General features: G+C 33.6%; 3 protein-coding genes across 3 annotated transcripts; all 3 read right to left on the bottom strand.

Annotated features, from left to right (window-relative positions):
• Positions 1–2675: 2675 nt before the first annotated feature.
• LOC131658379 (cation/H(+) antiporter 15-like) lies at positions 2676–7982 on the bottom strand. The gene is made up of 4 exons (XM_058927680.1): positions 7752–7982; positions 6659–7654; positions 5202–6398; positions 2676–2948 (listed from the first exon to the last, which is right to left on the bottom strand). Exons 1-4 carry the CDS (start codon positions 7980–7982, stop codon positions 2676–2678), a joined length of 2697 nt encoding a protein of 898 aa, XP_058783663.1.
• A 3882-nt stretch (positions 7983–11864) lies between these two features.
• On the bottom strand, positions 11865–14955 carry LOC131656150 (cation/H(+) antiporter 15-like). Its single transcript, XM_058925907.1, has 3 exons — positions 14487–14955; positions 13239–14237; positions 11865–13148 (listed from the first exon to the last, which is right to left on the bottom strand). Exons 1-3 carry the CDS (start codon positions 14724–14726, stop codon positions 11880–11882), a joined length of 2508 nt encoding a protein of 835 aa, XP_058781890.1. The 5' UTR covers positions 14727–14955; the 3' UTR covers positions 11865–11879.
• An 869-nt stretch (positions 14956–15824) lies between these two features.
• On the bottom strand, positions 15825–19322 carry LOC131656148 (cation/H(+) antiporter 15-like). The gene is made up of 3 exons (XM_058925906.1): positions 18875–19322; positions 17669–18664; positions 15825–17587 (listed from the first exon to the last, which is right to left on the bottom strand). Exons 1-3 carry the CDS (start codon positions 19115–19117, stop codon positions 16337–16339), a joined length of 2490 nt encoding a protein of 829 aa, XP_058781889.1. The 5' UTR covers positions 19118–19322; the 3' UTR covers positions 15825–16336.
• Between the last annotated feature and the right edge of the window lie 3011 nt (positions 19323–22333).

Below are 22333 nucleotides of genomic sequence, written 5' to 3'. Positions count from 1 at the left end.
TCTAACCCCAACAATATATAATTCAGCTACTCTTACTCATGGTATCATTACAATGATGATCACCAAAAAGGACATAAAAAAAGCATCCATGACGATTTATCTATCAGACAGAGCCTCCACCTTTGATTCTTCGATATCTCTCTTGGGAATTTCCCTCTCAATTATCTCTTGTGGTACATAATTCTTAACTATTACAACGTGACTATATATTTAATATAATATGGAATGAAATGACGTAGGATTCTAGTTATAGAGTTATGTTCTGATATCTTCGCTTGGCGAGGTCTTTGACACACCAAATGAGTTCAACTATTGCTTGGCCCAACTGATCAACTAGAATATCATATTGTCAATAAACAATATGAATGATATTACAATGTTACTTTTGATGTGAATAATATTGTTCAAAAGTAGATGATATTATGTATTGAAGATTAAAATGAGCATAAATGGTAATTTGATATGCATGATATTATAATAATTGCAACCCCTAACCTCAACGCTTTCTATCATTTTTATTTCTACTACTATATTTTCTTTTTAGGAATAAAAAACCATTTTCAAACAAAACTATTTTCATAATAAAAATTTAAATCAATACAAATATGTTATATTTCTCATTCTCTATATATTTAATAATTTTACTCACTAATTATGGTTTTTATTGGAATAACCATTTTAATATTTATTTAAAATGAAAGCTCGATCTTAAAAGGCAATTTCTGATGAAGGCGATTTCCCGCAAAGGAAATTTTTGCCGAACTTACGACTAGGAAACTAGTTTTCACTGGCTGAAAGCGTGATATGAGATGGTTTAAAATCTTAGGATTAGGGACCAAACCGGAGAGTTTTAAGCTATAAAGCTTAATTAGGTTAGGATTTTTTTAGGGGTTGTGATGGGTCGTGGCCGGCCGAGGAAAAAGGCGGCGATGACTCCACCAACAAGGATAAGAATACTCTCACCAGCAATAAACTCTTGCGAGAAAGATGGTAAAACAAGCACAAAGAGATATATCCTTCACAAGGATTTTCCCAATGTTAATAGTAAAACGGCGTCACTGATACTGGAATCGATTTATGATGAGAATTTAGAGGACAACCAAGCCAAGATTTAAGAATAATTACAACAAAAACTACGGGTTGATATCATCAAGGGTAATCGATTACCCTCTAACGACATGGAAATCACATATACAGCACTGACGATTGTTAATGGACTAGTAAAGGTTTTTATTGAGGAACAAGATGTAGCATCTAATAAGAAATTTTGGAGAATGCACTTATCATATATGCTATAGGGGACGAGTTGTTAATGAATGTAGTGAGACGAATCATGATGAATTCGTGGGATTTTGTTACCCTCCCAAAGCTATATTACAATGAAGAAGGCTATTTTCTCATATGATTTAGGACTAAAGAAGAAACGAGTGTAGTCCTAATATGGGGAACATACACTATCTACAAAAAACAAACGTTATTGCATGAATAGACACCAACTTTCACTCTAAAGGATGGTGTATTTAGAGTACTTCTAATTTGGGTCATATTTCCTCAATTGACGTTGATATTTTGGGGTGACAAAAGCAATGGAAAAATAGCCAGCACAATTGGAAAACCAAATATGACGGATTAGTGTACAACCAAGAAATTGAAAGTATCATATGCGCGATTTTTGATTGCACTGGATATAACAATGGAGCTAAAACAAAAAATCATTATGGAGTGGATAGCTTTGGAGAGTATTGTAAGCGAGATGAACTTTCTTTCTTAGTTTGTCAAGTGGATTATGGTGTGTGTGAGCACAGTCTCATACAGGTATGCAATTAATGGCCAGAATAGTGAGATTTTGAAATCCAATAGGGGGCTCAAACAAGGACACCCAATATCCCCCTCCTTTATGTTCTGGTTATGGAATACTTACATAGAATCTTAGAGTGTGTTTGGATGAGGTAATTTGAAATTTTAAAGGAATTTAAAATTCAAAGCAATTCAAATGATTCAATTGACATCCATTCATTTTTAAATTATTTTGTTTGGATGGAGTATTAAGATAATTCATTGTTAAATTTTTTGGGTCATTTTTATAAAATTTAAATTTTTTGGACTAAATTAAAAAGTAGGGACCAATTTGCTATTTTTCAAAATTTGAAGGACCAAATTGTAAATTTAAAAATTATTAAGGACCAATTTGCAAATTGTTGAAAAATTTTTGGGTCAATTTTATAATTTTGAAAAATATAAGGACCAATTTGAAAAATTTGAAGAAATAATAGTAACAAATACATTTTATGGAGTATAGGAGGAATTTCAAATTCTTTGGTTTTGGTATCATTTTAAAATGATTAAATTTAACTTAGATAAAATACTCCATAAATTCTCATCATTTTAACAATTCTTCATTTTTGTATCCAAACAATATCGGCCTAAATGTGAAATGTTAAGGATCACTAATATTTGTTTTGCTGATGATTTACTTATTTTCTCTATAGGCAATGAAACATCTGTGAAACTCACGATGAGAGAATTCATGCAATCATTTGAATCAACTGGTTCGAAAGCTAAACAGGTGCAAGGTTTACTTTGGAGGCTCCAAGTTACAAGAGCAACAGAAAATCCTTGTTGCCACTAGTTTTGTTGAGGGACACTTACCTTCCAAGTATTTTGGTGTACCTCTCTCAAGTAGAAAACTCAACACCCATCAATGTCAACCACATATTGATAAATTTGTGGCAAAGATTCGACATTGGACAACTAAGCTCTTGAGTTATGTAGGCCGATATCAGTTGGTTATGAGCATTCATTTGTTGTGACTGCCTATTAGATGCAGGTTTTCCCCATGCCAAAGAAAGTGATAAAACAGGTTGAAGCCATTCGCAGAACCTTTCTTTGGAGCGACAAAGATTCAGGTAGTAGAAGAGCACCAGTGAGTTGGGACAATGTCTGTGAGCCTAGAAATACAGGGGGATTGAATGTTACTTCTTTAATAGAATGGAACCAAGCAACAATACTCAAGCTCCTTTGGAATTCGCAGGCCAAAGCAGATAAATTATAGGTAAAATGGGTTGCTGAATATTATACTAAAGATGATGATGATATCATGACTTGGAAAGCTCTAGCCAACTTCTTGTGGTTGCTGAAACATATTTTAAAATTCAGAGAGCTCGTGGAACATAGTCAGTACTGGGAGAAAGCAGTACATAACCTTAGAAGATATAGATGTCATGGAGCAATAAATATGTAGTCTTATGGGAGAATTGTATCGTTTAATTTGAATTTTAGTGTCATTCCAATTTTTGTATCGTTAATCTATATTGGTGCCTCAGAAGGTGAGTGAGTGTGGTAGTTAAGATACAAATTGAATATATTTAGGAAAGATTAAATAAGAAAAGAGGATTTGTTGGGTTTGGTGACGAGGTAATTTGTAAGTTGAAAGTGGAGTCAATTAAGAGTGGGAGATGTCACTCTTGTGAAACATGAAGTAGAAAAGAATGTAAAGAATGGTATGCTAACTTCTTTTTCAAAATTATTTGGATAGAGAAGTAAAAACTTAGTATTCGGTTCTCTCAATAGTTTCTCGTCTTGGAACACAAAAAAATTATAACGTGATAGAAATGGGTAGGCGGGAGGGAGGCCATTGGAGATGGTAATTGATGCGACTGAGATAGTTCTTCATTTAGCATGAAGGAATACCTCAAAGTTAATGTATATTCTTGATGAGGTGTCTACGTGTGCATTGTATAAGACATGTAAGACCATGTGCAATGGGTCTGTTTATTTAAACTTAACATGGCAAAATCATGTGCAATGGGTGTTTAGAGTAGTGTTGAGTGTGTGTTGGAGGAGATAGATGTTGAGAAAACTCAACACAATGTACACTGACGCAGGGGCGCACGTGGCTGGGCTTGATTGGCTGGCCAGATTTTTATCCATTTAATACTTTGAACTCAATTATTTCGTTGCAAATTAATTTTTTTTTATTTTTTTTACCAAAATTCATGATTTTTTTTCTCTATAAATAGAGACTTGGTTCATTTGATTTGGACACAGAAAAAAAAAAACAAAGTTTTTCACTATCTTAATCTTATTATTATCTTTCTATTAGTGTTTATTTTGAAGTTAAGTGTCTTTTTTTAGTGAAATGGATCCCAATAATCATTTTAACACTCAAAATTCTTTGTTGTAGTTTAAATTAATTTAAGATGATTTGTATCGTATCCAATTATTTAAATAAATTTTGTTTTTATTACAAAAAATTAAAAAATAAATTATTAAGTATTTATTATTTTAATTTAATTTTAATCGATAATTGTAATTTTATGTAATCATAAAAATAAAAATAAAATTTAAATAAGAATATGAAAATAAAAAGTGGTGGGGTAGGGTGTTGAGTGAAAAACCATTGGAGAGGGTAAAAGTTGAATGGGTGTTGAGTTATTAGGTGGAAGAAAGAGAAAATGATGTGGAGTGTTGGGAGTTGAAAAAGTGGGTGTTGAGTGTTGAAACCATTGTACATGGTCTAAGGGACCTGAAATGGTTTTGTTTTTGTTCAATATAATTTGGTTTGCTCTCAATATGTTTTTGAACTGGGCTTGTGGTGGCATGCATGATAGCGGTTTTTCTAACTACACTATGCCAAAAGAATGTTTAATAGCGCTTTTTATGATTTAATAGCGTTTTAAACGCTATTAAAGCTCCTGTTATTATAGGTTTATCACCTATGATAGCACTTCATAAACGCTATTAAATCTACTTTTTAATAGCATGTTTCTAAAAGCGCTATCATAGTATGTTCTAGCGTTTAGTTTAATGCTAGTATAATATCGCTTTTTGATAAAATGGTATGTCTAATAGGTCAATTTTGTTTTAATGTCTAGCTAAGTTTATGTTATACTAGTATCTTTTTCTTGCATTTTGGTTTGCATTTGTAAGTAGAATATAATTAGTTAGTGTAAGACGATTGCAACACTAAATTATTCTCTTCTCGAATACGTCTTAAGCTCAGAGATTTAAGGATTTTAATATATTTTGGCCATTCATGCGAAAAGATAAACGAGGATGGAATATGAGTCTAAAATCACCCAACTTTATTCTCTCAACAAAGTCATGAATGAAAAACAAAAATTCAAACTACATTTAAAAAATCCATAAACTAACAAAAATCCTAACAAGCACTAAAATAATGTATTAACACGAGTGACTACCTTCTCAAACTGTTTAACTCTCTTTTCGCCACATTGCAACACCAAAATAGGAACTTTTCCATTACAAAACTCGGTAGATGCCAACATATCTCCAAAAACACCCAATAAAATTGCATTATCCATAAAATTTGACATTTCTTCATCTGTCAATTCACCAATATTATGTCTCTTACCAACCATCACAAGATTATAGTCTTCATTCTCTAAACCTCGAATCGCTTCCAACATTTGTGTACAATCTTCCACCACAATCTCATGACAAACAACATTATCATTATTAATTTTTTTAGCCTTAAACTCATCTATCAAACTCTCATCCATCATTCTCTCAAATGTTTCATCTTCTTTATCATCAACTTTATATTCAAGATCACTCGAATTATTATTATTGTTATTCTTATTATTATTATTAATGATGAAACAAAATAATGTAACATTTGTATTGGGACGATCAAACATTCGAATACCCAACGCTAATGCTTCTCGATCATCTTTTCCACCAACAAAAAATATAGCGACATTAAACGATAGATTGGTTGCACTCACACTAATTTGCGAGTATCTATCCACCAATATTCCAACGGTACATTGCGCGGAAGCTTGAAAATTACTATTGAGGTCATGAATTGCAGATCCAACATTGTTACCTAAACTTTGATCATTTTCATGAAATGGAATGATGAGGAAATGAACTAGTTTGTCTTCGACGAGGTTACAAATGGCTTCATGCATGCAATTGTAAGGGGAAACATTAATATATGAGTTAATTGTGACTGGACCTTTTGAATTTTCGGAGTAATTCTCAAAAGCACGTAAAATGTGGCTGCTGTTCGGGTAATTTATGGATAATGATTTTTTGTTTCTCATATTTATAGGAAGAAGAATCGGTGTGCTTTTTCCTAATAACTCTGTGAGGTGAACGATTTGGACATATAAAGGACTTTCTTTTGATGGGTAACAAGCTTCTAATAAACCAATCATGCTACGAACATTTGCTTCATTGTGTACGCAAGAAATGATGCTGAGCTCTGAATTATTAGAAGTACTTTGGATTGTTCTTTTCCTATCTTCATGTATGTTTTTAGTTCTTAACACACGAGATCGATGTTTATACAAAGATTTTATCAAGGGTATGCATATCCCGGTCATCAACACCACATATAAAACCATTTGGCTGTATACTTCATCATCAATAACCTGCAAAAATGATTATTCAAAAACTAAGGTATTAAATCTAAGTATTACATGTATATGCATAAACTAATACTCTCCCTGGTCCTTATTATAAGAGAAAATTCACTTTTTAGATTCATGAAATGAACAATGTATTTGGTCTATATATGGACCAGATACATTAATTATTGAATGAATCTAAAAAATAAATTTTCTGTTATAATAAGGACCGAAGGGAGTAATATATATAAGGTGAAATGAAATACAAGAAAGAATTTTAGTACCATGAGTTTTTTGAGTCTAGAGAAATATATTAGTTCGAGGATGCCTTTGATATTCAATATAAGTCCAAGCACTAAGCCATATTTATGCCTCATATTATATGTAGGAGAAACAAGGACACATGCAAGCACCTTTGCTAAGAATCCAACAAATAAGATACCTTGAAATGTAAGAGCGACCTTCCAATGTTTGCCAATTCTACCAAAATCTGTGCTTATGCCAACATATAGGAAGAAAAATGGCATAAGAAATTCTTGATTGATTAATTCACTTCTCTCTAATATTGTTGTTGCCAAAGGAGGTCCATTAGGCATTACCAAACCAAAAAGAATAGGCCCCATAACAAAATGTAAACCAATTGCATCACTAATACCTGCCATTACTAGAACACCCAAAAGTATCATTACTATATATATTTCATTCACCGGTTTTCCGACCGGGGTTCTTTGAATGATAAACTTGGCCATTGGTCTTACAATAAAAAAGAATGATAGACCAAATAAGCAAGTACAAGCCAAGAATCCGAGCGAAATCACAAAATTTATTTTCGAACTAAACTGCAGTGTTATAGTAATCCATTGCAATATTTCACTAATCATTGATGAAGATAGAGCAATTTGCCCTAATTCTGTACTTATAAGATTCAATTCTGTTAAAGCTTCAGAAACAACGGCGAAGCTAGATACAGTGAAGACATTTGGGATTGAATATACTGAGTTTGCAGTATTTTCTTTTTCATCGCCGCGCGGTTTATACAAAGCTAAGAGGATTGTTGTAGAAAAATAACAAGAGTAAAAAGGAATTACACCAAACCTCCAACAACGTCTGGCTGTTTTCAAGTTATTTATTACATCTAACTTCAATGCATAGATGAATACAAAATAGGATGAGCCTATTTTTGCCAATGTTGTTAAAAATGAAGCTTGTTTTAGTGGAAACAATGTGTCCATCAATCTAACATTTCGTCCTATGGCTGTTGGCCCTAATAGAACACCACCCTATAAAAAAAATTTGAGTTAGTAATGTCATTGAGTTCTTAAGATACTAACCAACAAGACAAAGTAATTAAATAGACAAGAGACAAAAGAAACTTACAATGACACAACATAAGAATTTGGGTGTTTGTAGAGGTCTTAGGACATAATAAAGTGTTCGAGAAACAATGAAGGATAAAATGATTTGGCATAATGCGATAGGGAGGACAAAATCGAATGGATTATCACCAAACCAAATGCCGAATGAGCCCAATGTTCTATTATTCTGGAAACATTTTTGAAATGCATGAGAATCATTAGAAGAAAATAGAAAGGATTTATCAAGAGACATTGTTTATTTTTCTAATTTATAGAAAAAACAAAAAATGTTTTTCTCTCGTGTTTATGCATGCAAATATTACATGCATAAACACTTTTGAGAAACAAATGGAGTGAAGAAGACAAATCATATATATGACATTTTTCATTAATTCTAAATTGGTAGATAAGACAGCTTAACTAGAATCTGGCCTCAAATTTTAAGCATTAATGGGGTGGATCATGTGATGTTTGTTTACTTAATATAATTATTCGAATGATGTCAAAATTTAATTATAGATTTTTTTATAGAATAATTGTGAGTTGGATTTTAGTTAAATTTAGATTAAAAAAAAAGTTTTTTCTAATCTATACAACATTGATAAGAGACAATTAATACACTATAGGTTAAAAAAACCCTTGTAAATAAAATTGATGCGACTACAATTAATTTGTTTTTAGACCATTTTAAAAAGATAGGGATGATGAATGCTCATTTGTGTGAGGTTTTTTCATAATTACTTTTTTAATTATTAACATTAATAACCAAACTAAATAAGTAATTACATTATTACTATTAGGTTTAGCAAAGAAACTTCTATATGACATCTATAGAGATCAACAAGAAAAATGAAACAAATAATTGATTAGATATAGATTCAACTAAGAGAAATTTAGGACGAAAAGTCAAATTAAATAATCGAGTAGATAAAAATTACTTAAAACAAATTTAAAACGAAAAACCAAATAATCAAGCAAAAACAAAGATAAAAGAGTAGAGGAATGACACTTATATTTATTGATGCACTTTATTTCCTAAAATATTTTACATGTACAAGGGAGAGATTATGGATCGATGTTTTTTTTTAAAAGGTAAGAGAGCACAAGACAATACAAATATCATGAGATACTTGAAATGGACATACCTTATTCATAGTTTAGAGTCAAATCTAAACAAAAACCTACATAATCATAAAAGATGTTACATATAAAATGTTCACCGGCTAATACGACACAAACAAGACACAAACAATTCAGCAGCAACTTATGATCCAGTTAGTCAATTTCTTATGAACACGATCAATGGCAAGATAGAAAAGAGAATCCACATTCTTTTTTTCAAATTTAATTGCGAATAATTTCTTTGACTTGTTGTTGTGCATTTCGACTATTTTTGGTCTTAATATTGTCCACTTTTATCGAATGTTCGAAAATTAACAGATGAATGCAAAGTTAGACCTCAAAAGACAAAGACAAAAAATAAAAAACCACATAAACATAAATTGAAATATACAAATCTGATAGAAGTTGCAAGGTGTAAAGTACCCATGACGACTTTGGAGGTGGACGAATAGTTGTGGACACCGGAGGTGAAGGAGCAAATACACAGGAGAAAGATATATTCACTATTGTTAAGCTTGAGATGTGAACATACCATTGCAAACTCTCTATTTCTTGGTGGTGGTTGTGACTCCAGTGGCGGTCGTAGATACAAGAAGAAAGGGTTGACAGTGGTTCGAAGTGGAGAAAGGAGGTAATTGAAGAGTGAGTTTGTTTTGGTAATAGCAATTGGATGACGTTGAAAAGAGTGGATTGTGCTCTCTATAGAAGAGGAGGTGACCACCATAAGTGTGGGAAAGAGTCACCATGAAGGTGGGAGGCAGCCACCAAATCTTAAAGGGTTGGGAGAAAAAATTTAGAGAGAAAGGGGAGCATCTCTCTAATCGATGAGTCTTTAGAAAAGCTACAAAAAATTATAAAAATCAATTTTGATTGTTCAATGAGACCAATGCTCCAAAACCACAAGAGAGAGAGAGAGAGAGAGAGAGAGACCACATCTCTACCTAAAACCTTAAGGTGGTATATGAATGGATCATCTCTCTTATAAATCCAACATTCCACCCATTCATAGACAATGTGGGACTTTAATCACTCACACTTGCACCTAATATTCTCCCGCCACAATTGTGAGCTCCCCACATCCTATTATTGAATCAGGATCCTACACCAAATCCAGCTCCCGCTCCCCCACCATGTCGAACCAAGACTCTGATACTACTTGATGGGAAAATAACAAACATAGAGAAAATGATGAACAAAATAACAACATAAGATATTAACGTGAAAACTCTAAAATTGAAGAAAAAACCACGACCATTATCAAATGACAACTAGAGAATAATACTGTGAAAATTATTACAACACATTGATTACCCTCAACGCTCCCAATGCATCCACACTCTCCAAGGAAAATATTTAACTACCCATCACAATAAGCTAAAACAAGAGTATAAGAGAAAATATATAAAGTCAAATATAAGATTAAAGTGTTTTTGACTAGTACATCTTGTAAAGAAAAACTTGAATCCTATATATAACGTTGGACTTTCTCTTCCTTCACAAAATTAAGCAATGTGAAAATTCTTCAACATATATATTTTCAACAAAACCCAATACATTTTTCTTTTTGTTTTATAAATGGACAATGTTAGTAGTTAATCCTTCCTTCCTAAAATAAGTATCATAGTTGACACTTTCACAAAGATTAAAAAACGATAATGAATGAAAGAGAAAGAATATTAATTTTACTAAATTATCCTTATCAACTATTGGTATATTCGAATTAACATTAATGTTAAATGAGAAAATAACAAATTAAAAACTTTTTTTCTGATTGATTTTCCCTAATTTTTAGATGTTCACAGGAAAATCATCCATGGTTCAAAAACTCTTTTTAGCTTGTTGTTGAGAATTGTTTGCTTACTGTTTTGGTTAATTAAAATTTTATATATTGTATTAATTGATTATATATTCCCACAGGAAACACATCCTTGGTTCAAAAACTCTTTTTCTATTCCCACGCTTTGGCAATACCACGCCAAGCAACTGAAGCTCTTCTGTCATTTGTCATCTTGGGAAGGGCTTGATATTTGCAATTGCATTTTTTGCACTAAAAATCTTAACCCAAAGTTTATTTGGATGAGCAATCATATTCCAGGCTAGTTTCATCATGTAAACTTGATTAAGAATACAAAGAGATTGAAATCCAAGACTACGTTCATCTTAGGTTTGCAAATTTTCTCCCAAGCAACCATATGACATTTCTGTGGTGGTCACTCCCAACAAATGTTCTCAACTGTTTCATAAGTAGAAGTGAGAATACAAATAGTTTGCATAATATTGCTAGAAATACTTGAAAGAGAATATTGAGCAAGAGTGATACGATTTGCTAGAGATACGGAAAAAAATTCCAACCTGTGAGTTTTTCCTTCATACAATAAGAATAGCCAAAGGTCGGCAAGAGGTCCTTTGATGCAGCAGAGGTGTTCTAAGATAACTGCCTAAATCTGTTATGGCTGCAACCAAGCCTCAAAATTATCATGTTTTCTTCTCATGGTTCACATTTTTAGAGAAGAAAACAACAGATTCAAGGTATTTGATTTTCTATCCAGAAGCATTGCAGAACTTTGTGAGATAATTTTTAATAATATCAGCTTGACAAGTAGCTTTAGCAATATGAACAATATCAATTGCAAAGAAAATATGGTATAGAGCTACTGTAGGACCTCTACCAAACAGAAGAGGCTTGTAAATAACTAATTCCACCCCTTCAAAGCCAACACAATGAAAGTGTTGGGGGCTGCAATGAGGCAAGCCAAAGTGCCGCAATTTAGGCGACTAGGGGCGGACCGCAATTAAAGCGGAAAGTCCAACACACTTGTGCATGAATTTGCGGTAATTTTGATGGAGAATATGCAAAAACTTGAATTCAATATAAAAGACAAATCTTAATCAGTTTTCTTATATTTAGTTTCATAAGTTCAAAAGACCAGCACCCTATAATTTATCACGGTTAATAACACTAAAAGATAGAGAAAAGTGAGTGTGAGGATTGATTATCTACAAATCCAAAAGATAGAGAAAAAACCATTTATTTATTAACATTTAAACTTTTCTGAGATACATTAGTTACGCTTTTCTCAGATACATTAGCTGAACCTACTCTATCCAACCTCATTGCTCTCTTATCCCCACCACATTGTGTCACCAAAACAGGAACCGTTCCAATACAAAATTCTGTTGATGACAACATATCTCCAAATATCCCTAATATTTGAACATTCTCTATGAAATTTCCCATTTCTTCATCTTTTAAAGATCCAATAGTATGTCTCTTCCCAACCATCACAAGATCATAGTTTCCTTCCAAACCTCGAATTGCACTCATTACCTCTACTGTATCCTCCACCGCAACCTCATACCAAGAAACATTACCCATCCCAAATTTCATACTTTTAAACTCATCAATTAGACCTTCGTCCAACATTTCTTCCTGTTCTTGCTCACTTGGTGGAATTTCTCTACCTGATAGAGATTTAATTTGACGTTCTTTTTTATTCATCACAATGAACCGAAACAAAGACACCTTCATATTCTCTCTATCCGACATTCGAATTCCTAAAGCCAATGCTTCTCTGTCATCAGGCCCGCCAACGAAAAATACCCCTACATGGAAATAAGGTTTCGTGTGATCATTCCTCACGCCAAGCCTCGAGTATCTATCAACCAATATCCCCAGCGTGCAAGGCACGTGCGCTTGAAACCTAGTGTTGAGTTTTCGAATTGAAGTTGATATGTGTCCAGTGAGATCAATATGGTCATTTTCATGAAAAGGGACTATAATAAGAGCAGCCATTTTGTCTTGTGCTAAGTTGACAACAGCATCGTGCATACTCCTATAAGGTGCCACGTTGACATATGGTAAAACAATAACCGGACCAGAAGAGTTGTTAGAGTAATTCTCAAATGCTTGCATGATGTGGTTTGTGTCGGGGTAATTAACTGACAGTAATTTTTTGTTTCGTCTGTAATTAATTGGAAGCAAAATTGGTGCACTTTTTCCTAAAAGCTCGATGAGGTGAATCACATAGACACCTAACGGGCTTGCTGGAACTGGGTTGCAAACTTCTAACAGAGTAGTGATACCACGTACATTTCCTTCGTTGTGTAAACAAGTAATAATGCGCAACTCTGAATTTCTAGAAGAGTTTTGGATTGTTCTCATCTGACCGTCGTATATGTGTGATGACTTTAGTGCTCGAGGACGATGCTTGTATAATATTGTAATGATAGGTGTGATGAATCCGGTTGTAACCACCACAGAAATCACCAAGTGACTGAATGTTTCATCATCCAATATCTGCAAAACACAAATGTAACTTTTTGCATCAAACTATAATGTCACAAACCACATAAGTCATTTTCCTAGATGAATTAAACTATCACATACCTTGAGTTTCCTTAATTTACTAAGAGCAATCAGGTGAGTGATGCCCTTGATGTTCAACATGAGTCCAAGCACCGTGCCATGTTTGGGCTTAATGTTATATGTCATAGAAACCAACACGCAAGCAATAACCTTGGCTAAGTCTCCCGCGGATAATATAAGTTGCAAAGTTACAAACTCTTTCCAACTATGAAGTGCGGTGAGATTTGTGGTCATGCCAACATCAGCAAAGAAGAAAGGTAACAAAAATTCTAAGATAATAACTTCACATTTTTCAACCAATGTTGTCCCCAAAGGAGGTCCACTCGGTATAACCAAACCATAAATCAACGGTCCAATAATAAACGTTACCCCAATTGTATCCGTTATACCTGCCATAACTAAAGCACCAAGAAGAATAAACACAACAAAAATACGCTTCACCGGTTTCCCAGTCGGCGTGCTGTGTGCAATCATCTTCATAACCGGTCCTAAAATGTAAAAACTGAAAAGCATGAACAATACCCAACTCAACGTACCTAAAACTAAATACTTCACTTTCCCAGTATCCATAAGATGGTGCGACACTATGATGAAAAACTGTATGCAATCATTAAGTGTAGCGGAAGACAAAGCTATCTGTCCTAATTCAGTTGCTATGAGATTCAATTCTATCAAAGCTTCCGACACAACCGGAAAATTACTAAACGACATCGTAGCACTTAATGCTGAGCGCGATGTTTCTAATTTAAGATTCGCAAAATTCTGCGGTAAATAGAAAACATTTATCAACGTCGACATCACTATAAAAGAAGCCATGAAAGGTATTATCCCGAGCCACCACGTACTTTTCGCCGCTCGTACTGTCATGAGTAGATCCATTTTTATTGCAATAAAGAACAGAAAGTATATAACTCCGATCATCGACATCACTACTAAAACATCAGCTTGTCTCGCTGGAAATAATGCTTTCCAGTAAATTTCATTCCTCCCTAGAAATGATGGCCCCAACAGAATTCCACCCTGTACACACATTTTTCATTAAAATATCAATCTAACTAAATATAAAAGTTAGTTAGTTAGTTATAAAACACAGAAAACAAACACAGACACCAGACACAATACCGGACACAGACACACGACATGTCAGACGCGAGTCGAATATAATTTAATTTTAATTTTATGTTATGAAAAAAACTTCTAAAATTATGAAAAAGGTAGAAAATGAAAAATAATGGATGGATGGATGAGGATGAGTTTGTTAGAGCTTACGAGAACGCTGCAGATGAATTTGGGGGTTTGTAAGGGACGGAGAAGAAAGTAAAGCGTTTGAGAGATTGTGATGATGACGATGAGTTGGAACAATGTGGCAGGAAGAGCGAAATCGAATGGATTATCACCCAAGAAAATGCCGTAGGAGCCAACGTTTCTGTCATTTTTGACGCAAACTTCCAATAATCCGTGGGCATCGAAAGAAACTGAAACGGTTCCGTTGCCTCTAGAAGTTTCCATTAATTGATATGATATATGAAATGATAACGAAATCAATTAAGGGGGTGTTTGGATTTGGGATAGGGTATGAAGAATGGTTCAGTCCTGTGTTTGTTGTGTCTGTGTTGCGTACAACAAACACAGGGAACAGAAAATTGAGCCCCAATAGAAAGGGAAAAAATGGGGAAAATGGAGGAGATTGAGATCAATATATACAGTTACAGGGACACTAAGCTAATGGGAATTAGGAGATATATTGTCCAAAAAAATTTACATTTTAAAAATAATTTTAAAGGAGAAATAATTGTTAGCTTGCTTTTGTTTGAATAAATTGATTCAACCTAGATTTAGAAAATTGCTATTTTAGCATCTGTATGGATAAAATAATATTGAGAAATCCTACTTAAAAGTAGCATACACTAAAATTAATCTCCTACATAGTTAAAAGTAATTAAATATTAAAGATGTCAAACAATTAAAAGTCAAAAACGCCTTAAATTACCCTCTCCGTTATATTTTTTAATTGTAAGATGAGGCTCATAAGAGGGTCGACAAGCAAAGTCGACGAAATGGATAACTTCGTCAGTAAGAACTCTAACAGTGCAAGATTGTGAAATACCCAATGTTAAGGTAGAGCAAAGAAGAAAATCGCAAATATGATTATGAGTTTCTTAATAAATTAAGGAACACGAACAGTTGTCAAAGGATTCAACTGCATACCAAAATTATGAGTTGGTTTTCTCTAGCTTTCAAGCATAGGATCGCAAAAGCCCTCTTCAACCCTTCCTAGAAGATGGTAGAGAGGCCATTCTGATGTTGGGCTTAGACTGACATCCTGTTATAATGGGTTGAAATACCCCTTATACTCAATTTAATATTATTTACTTATAAAAATGAGACAAATGTATTTGTATTTTTAAAAATAAAGAATGATTAGATGCATAGAAAGCGCTAAAGAAGACTTGTGGACAAATCAACACTTCAATGCATGAACACATTATTGTTAGGACTTGAAACTATAAGGTTGGTGAAAATTGAGCAACTGAGTGTGGAGAGGGAGAGAGTGAGAGAGAGTGAGAGAGATTTAGAGAGAGTATAATTAAGGGTGAAAAATGTGCTTTCAATAATCTCATTACATTGATACCTCAAAGGTATATATATATACACAAATACAATTGATTGTGATACAAGTAACTAACAGAAAAAACTGAAGAACTAGAAATGCCTTCCTATAACCCGGTTACAACTTTCTGGTAATTGGGTTACAAGTATTCTAAAATTAATTCTCAACATAGTGGTAATTGATTACTAAAATGCAGTACCTGGTTATAGCTGTTCTAAGAGACAATTTTCAATACAATGATAAATTGGTTACCAAAACGCAGTAACCGGTTACAGGATTTGAATTATGTGATTTTCACAACACGCCGCCTTAATTTAAGTGCTCCAAATTTCCCATGCCTATTTTCTTCTTCAACCCTTTAATGACTTCACTCCACACATCTTTTGACATCAAATCGACCACTTGTAAAAACATTTTTTATATTTGAACATTTCTAAATTTTATTTTACACTATCTCTTGTCTTTGAGGTATTTGTGTACAAATCTAAAAAGATAGAGAGAAAAACATTTATTTATTAAACATTAAACTCCTTTGAGAAATATTAACTGAACCTAGTCTATCAAGCTTGGTACTTACTCCCCTTTTATCCCCACCACATTGTGTCACCAAAACAGGAACCATTCCAATACAAAATTCTGTTGATGATAACATATCTCCAAATATCCCTAATATTTGAACATTTTCTATGAAATTTCCCATTTCTTCATCTTTCAAAGATATAATATTATGTCTCCTCCCAACCATCACAAGATCATAGTCTCCTTCCAAACCACGAATTGCTCTCATTACCTCTACTCCATCCTCCACCACAACCTCGTACCAACAAACATTCCCACTCCCAAATTTCATTCCCTTAAACTCATCAATTAAACTTTCATCCAAAATTTCATCTTGCTCCTCCTCTAGCGAAACTTCTATACCTGATTGAGATTTACTACTTTCACGTTCTTGTCTATTCAACACAACAAACCGAAACAAAGATACCTTCATGTTTTCCCTCTCCGACATTCGAATTCCCAAAGCCAATGCTTCTCTGTCGTCTGCTCCACCAATGAAAAACACTCCAACATGAAAATAAGATTTATCACTATCGTTACTCTCTCCAAGTCGCGAGTATCTGTCCACCAATATTCCTAACGTGCATGGCACATTAGCTTGAAACCTAGTATTTAGTTTTCGAATCGCAGTTGCCATGTGTCCGTTGAGATCAACTTGGTCATTTTCATGAAAAGGGACTATTATAAAAGGAACCATTTTGTCTTGTGCTAAGTTGATAACAGCATCGTGCATGCTCTTGTAAGGTGCAACGTTGACATATGGTAAAACAATAACCGGACCATAAGAGTTGCTAGCATAATTCTCGAATGCGCGCATGATGTGGTTTGTGTCGGGGTAATTAACTGATAGAAACTTTTTATTCTGCCTGTGATTGATTGGAAGCAAAATTGGTGCGCTTTTTCCTAAAAGCTCGACGAGGTGAATCACGTAAACAGATATCGGGCTTTCTGGAACTGGGTTGCAAATTTCTAATAGAGCAGTGATACCGCGTACGCTTCCTTCGTTATGTACACAAGTAACAATGCGAAACTCTAAATGTCTTGAACAGTTTTGGATTGTTCTCATCTGTTCGTCGAATTCGCTTGATGAATTTCGTACTCGATCACGAGGCTTGTATAGTTTATTGATAAAGGGTGTGATGACTGCGGTTGTAACCACCACACAAATCACCAAGTGACTGTATGTATCTTCATCCATTAGCTGTAAACATATAATTTAATGTCGTGACATCGAGCATATGAGTATTTTTCCTAGATTGATTAAACTATATTACAAACATACCTTGAGATTCTTCAATTTTGTAATAGCTATAAGGTGAGTTATGCCCTTGATGTTCATCATGAGACCGAGCACCATGCCTTGTCTGGGCTTAATGTTATATACCATAGAAACCAACACACAAGCAACTGCCTTGGCTACGTCGCCCGCAAATACGATAAACTGCAAATATAAAAACTCTTCCCAACTGTAAAGTGCAATGAGATTTGTGGTCATGCCAACATAAGCAAAGAAGAAAGGTAACAGAAAATCAGAGATGATAACTTCACATTTTTCAACCAATATTGTTCCCAAAGGAGGTCCACTTGGTATCATCAGACCAAACATCAATGGTCCAATCATGAACGTTACCCCAATAGTGTCAGTTATACCCGACATGATAAAAACACCAAGAAGAATATACACAACATAAATTTGTTTCACTTGTTTCCCATACGGTGTGTTGCGTGCAATCATCTTCATCGTTGGCTTTATGGCGAAGAAGCAAAAAACCATGAACACTATGCAACTAACCATAGCCCACAATTTGAATTTTAGTCCCTCAGTGTCTGTGATATGGTGTCCTATTATGACAGCAAATTGTATGCAGTCGTTGAACGAGGACGAAGACAGCGCAAGCTGGCCTAATTCAGTTGCCATGAGGTTAAGTTCTGATAAAGCTTCAGTCATGACAGGGAAATTACTGAATGACATTGTAGCACTTAAGGATGCATGTGAATCACCAAATTCTTTCGGGAAATTTCGTGGTGAATAGAAAAATTTTAATAGTGTTGACATAGCCAAAAAAGAAGCCGCATAAGGTATTATTCCGAGTAGCCAAGTACTTTTTGCGGCTCTTACAGTCATTAACATATCCATTTTCACTGCAACGAAGAACAAAAAGTATATAGGTCCAACTATTGACATCACTATTAAAACATCAGATTGTCTTGCAGGAAATAATGCTTTCCAGTAAATTTCACTCCTCCCTAAAAATGATGGCCCCAAAAGAATTCCACCCTGCAAACAAATTTTCACACAAACATAAACTTAATCATACAAAAGTTAGTTACACTAGCGTAACTATATATAAGTTAACACATGATTAATTATGCTATAAATATAGGAGCCTATAATTAGGAAAAGATAGAAACTAGAAAGGAGAAAAAGGAAAAGGAAAAGCATTGATTGAAGGAATGGATGGAGGAGAATGAATTAGTCAGAACTTACGAGAACGCTGCAGATGAATTTGGGTGTTTGCAATGGCCTGAGAATAAAGTGAAGAGATTGAGAAAGTGTAATGACGATAATGATTTGGAACAATGTTGCAGGAAGAGCAAAATCAAATGGGTTATCTCCAAGAAAAATGCCATAAGAGCCAACGTTTCTATCATTTCTTACGCAAATTTCAACCTTTCCCTCAGAATCATAAGAAATTGAGACGGTTCCGTTGCCTCTGCCAGTCCCCTCCATTAATTGATATAAAACCAAAACCAATTAATGGTGAATAACTAATGTGGTTAATTAACTCCTGTTGTTTGTGTTCGTATTCGTGTTTGCAGCAAACACGAACACAAACACAAACCCAGGGGAAAAAAAATTTAAGCCCCAGTAAAAAGGGAAAAATGGAAGAGACAAAGGGTTTATTATATAAAAAAATAAAAAGGAGAAGGAAGAGAATCAATATACACAAGGATACAAAGCTATAATAGACACGCGTTTGATATTTTTGTCAAAAACATGAGTTGTATGTTTATATTACAAGGTGGACACTAAATAATTAGCCACTCATACAATAGTGGGAAATAGGCATGTCAAAGACACGGTTGGTCAAATATTCCAAGTATGGAGTTTTTATTCAATGTAACTACTAGCTATAGGGAATCAGAAGATAAAATTGTCCAAATTATAACTTTAACAAAAAATCATTTTAAAGAAGAAATAACTATTAGCTGATGTTTTATTTTCTTTCTGTTATTGTTGAATAAATTGATTCAACCTAAATTTAGAAAATTGCTATTTTAGAAAAATATATTTAATAACTTTGTTTGGATATAACCATAGTTTTAAAGTGCATTCTGCAACCGCAATTTGATGCCGCAATATTACTCATGTGGTAGCCTCCACAACCACAACCGCATCAGACCGCGATTACGGTGTAAATTAAAACCATGCATTTGACTATTATTAGAAATCACATTAGGCAATTCTGCTCATGTTTCTTCAAATATTTTCATCAAAGCTCAAAATTTCAAAATATTTTTATTAAGTTTTGTTTGAAGTTCTATTTTAAAACTAAAATCAAATGGTTGAGATATAAGAAAATGGAATTACCCGAAATGGTCTCTTCTCTCCCATTTCCAATCTCCATTCTCCTTATTGAAGCCAGAGATTCCATCAGCAACTCCAACCTCACCAAACAATAGGTATACCTGAAACACAGATAAGAAGTGAAAACCCTAGCTTAGAAATGCAATGTCAATTTTCAAAAATGGATTGTGTATTTTGCTGTTGGAGGTTGATCACGAATGGAGTCGCCACGGTGGTTTGATAGAATCGCGGCATTGGTGGTATGTAGTTGAGTGATGAGAGATTGGTGTTCATTAGAGAGTTTAGAGATTTGGAACTGATAGCAATAGCGGGAATAACTTTTGATGAAGTAGGAATGAAATTTTAAGAGGGATTTATAAATTCAAAAGGAAAAAGGACTATCCCATATAAATATTTTGAACTAGAGAGAGAACAAAATCTATCATATTATCTTAAAAAATGTTTTTTATATAAGAATGATAAATAAATATTTGTAATATTAATAACTTTTAAGAATCTTAGAGTGTGTTTGGATGAAGTAATTAGAAATTTTAAAGCAATTTAAAATTCAAAGTAATTCAAATGATTCAATTCAAATTCATTCATTTTTAAATTATTTTGTTTGGATGGAGTATTAAGAGAATTCATTGTTAGATTTTTGGTGTCATTTTTTATAAAATTTAAATTTTTTGGACCAAATTAAAAAATGAAAAAGTAGGGACTAATTTGCAATTTTTAAAAATGTGAAGGACCAAATTGTAAATTGTAAATATTATTAAGGACCAATTTGCAATTTTTTGAAAATTTTTGGGGTCAATTTTATAATTTTGGAAAATATGAGGACCAATCTGTAAAATTTAAGGAAATAATAATAACAAATACATCCTATGGAACATGAGAGGAATTTCAAATTCTTTGATTTTTGGTGTCATTTCAAAATGATTAAATTTAACTTAGATGAAATACTCCATAAATTTCCATCATTTTAACAATTCTTCATTTTTGTATCCAAACAATAGATTTTGGTCAAATCATTTTAAATTCCCTCAAAAAATTACTTTCCCTCATTAAAATGCTCCATCCAAACACACTCTTAGGAAATTTTGTATTATAATAGGATACACAATTTGTCATTTGTTTTATTTTAGAGAAAATAGGTGATATGGTGAGAGCGTAAAAAAATGTACACTCTCAATCAATCACAACCATGTATTCCGCCAAGTCAGACTGTAATTTTTAAATTACTAATATGACATGGCTAAACGATATATTTCTATTGGATGACAGTGTTTAACTATTTTACACTGTCAGTGCATAACCATTTAACTCTTTATTTTTTATGATTGTGATGGGTATGAAAATAGCTATGTTAAATTTTAACGAAATTCCTTCGTTTTCACCACTCATTAAAATCAATCAGTTATTTTTATCTTTTTTATTTTTTTTAATTAAATTAGCATTTGTTTCATTTAGAAACAAGTTGGAGAACTGGTAATTTTGAAACGATGGTGTTGATCTCTATCAGAGTGACACGGAATGGATCTGCATGATAAACACTCCAACATCCAAGTTAGTTCAAGATTCAAGATGAGTATTGTGAAAAGTAGAGATCATAGAATGTACCTTGCTTATGCGTGTGAAATAATTTTATACCTTAAGTCAAATGAAGTGGATTTGAGGAGAAATAGGACTTGGTTATTTGAGCCTTTGGCTGACCCAGAAAAGATGCTCCCAAAGCTTTGTCAGACACTGAGTGAGTCGGGGAAACCGTTAGAGGTTTAGGTCGGCCTCCAAAATGTTATCTGGTGTAAGTTGGAACTGAATCGCTTGAAGTCAGTTGAAAAAGTAGTAGGGAACATAAGCATTAAATGCATTTCCATTAAGGAAACACTTCACCATCTTCTCTTAGCGTGTGAGCGTGTGGGCTGAAGTGACAAGCTAGGACATGGCATAGATTACAATGCACTCCAGCTTGCATGTATCCTAAAGGGAAAATCTAATCGTTGATCTCGCAACATTTTTTCAAGGATCTGAATCATTTTGTTGTGTTGGCCTATAAATGGGAGGAATTGGCCATAGAGGGGACTTTTTCACTCCCTAGCATTCAAGTTTATTCATATCTCTTCTTATTGATAAAAAACCTCTGTCTCTTCGTCTTTGAGAGTGCTTGTCAAATTTTGAGTAGTCCTGTTGACCAAAGTCTTCGCCTTTCTTCATGACTACACTTTTTCAATCTTGTATTCACCATATACCTTTCCTATTTTCCAGCTAAAATGAGTGATAGTATTGTTCATCTAACGAGTGGTTCTGAGAGTGATACTTCCACTTCTATGGGAATAAGGATGTTTGGTAACTACCATTTCCGTCCCCTTGACCGCG

The sequence above is a fragment of the Vicia villosa genome, linkage group LG3 (genome assembly GCF_029867415.1).
Source record: "Vicia villosa cultivar HV-30 ecotype Madison, WI linkage group LG3, Vvil1.0, whole genome shotgun sequence".
Lineage (NCBI taxonomy): Eukaryota > Viridiplantae > Streptophyta > Magnoliopsida > Fabales > Fabaceae > Vicia > Vicia villosa.
Note: the sequence above shows the minus strand (reverse complement) of the source record. Positions and strands in the feature narration are given on the sequence as shown.

What these genes read in the sequence shown, in the direction of transcription:
- LOC131658379 (XM_058927680.1), bottom strand. Translation starts at nt 7,982, where the DNA reads ATGTCTCTTGATAAATCCTTTCTATTTTCTTCTAATGATTCTCATGCA. An exon ending in AATTCTTATGTTGTGTCATT is followed by an intron (nt 7,655 to 7,751) that starts GTAAGTTTCTTT and finishes TTTTTTTTATAG; the next exon opens with GGTGGTGTTCTATTAGGGCC. An exon ending in CTAGACTCAAAAAACTCATG is followed by an intron (nt 6,399 to 6,658) that starts GTACTAAAATTC and finishes TCATTTTTGCAG; the next exon opens with GTTATTGATGATGAAGTATA.
- LOC131656150 (XM_058925907.1), bottom strand. Translation starts at nt 14,726, where the DNA reads ATGGAAACTTCTAGAGGCAACGGAACCGTTTCAGTTTCTTTCGATGCC. An exon ending in AATTCATCTGCAGCGTTCTC is followed by an intron (nt 14,238 to 14,486) that starts GTAAGCTCTAAC and finishes ATGTGTGTACAG; the next exon opens with GGTGGAATTCTGTTGGGGCC. An exon ending in GTAAATTAAGGAAACTCAAG is followed by an intron (nt 13,149 to 13,238) that starts GTATGTGATAGT and finishes TGTGTTTTGCAG; the next exon opens with ATATTGGATGATGAAACATT.
- LOC131656148 (XM_058925906.1), bottom strand. Translation starts at nt 19,117, where the DNA reads ATGGAGGGGACTGGCAGAGGCAACGGAACCGTCTCAATTTCTTATGAT. An exon ending in AATTCATCTGCAGCGTTCTC is followed by an intron (nt 18,665 to 18,874) that starts GTAAGTTCTGAC and finishes ATTTGTTTGCAG; the next exon opens with GGTGGAATTCTTTTGGGGCC. An exon ending in CAAAATTGAAGAATCTCAAG is followed by an intron (nt 17,588 to 17,668) that starts GTATGTTTGTAA and finishes ATATGTTTACAG; the next exon opens with CTAATGGATGAAGATACATA.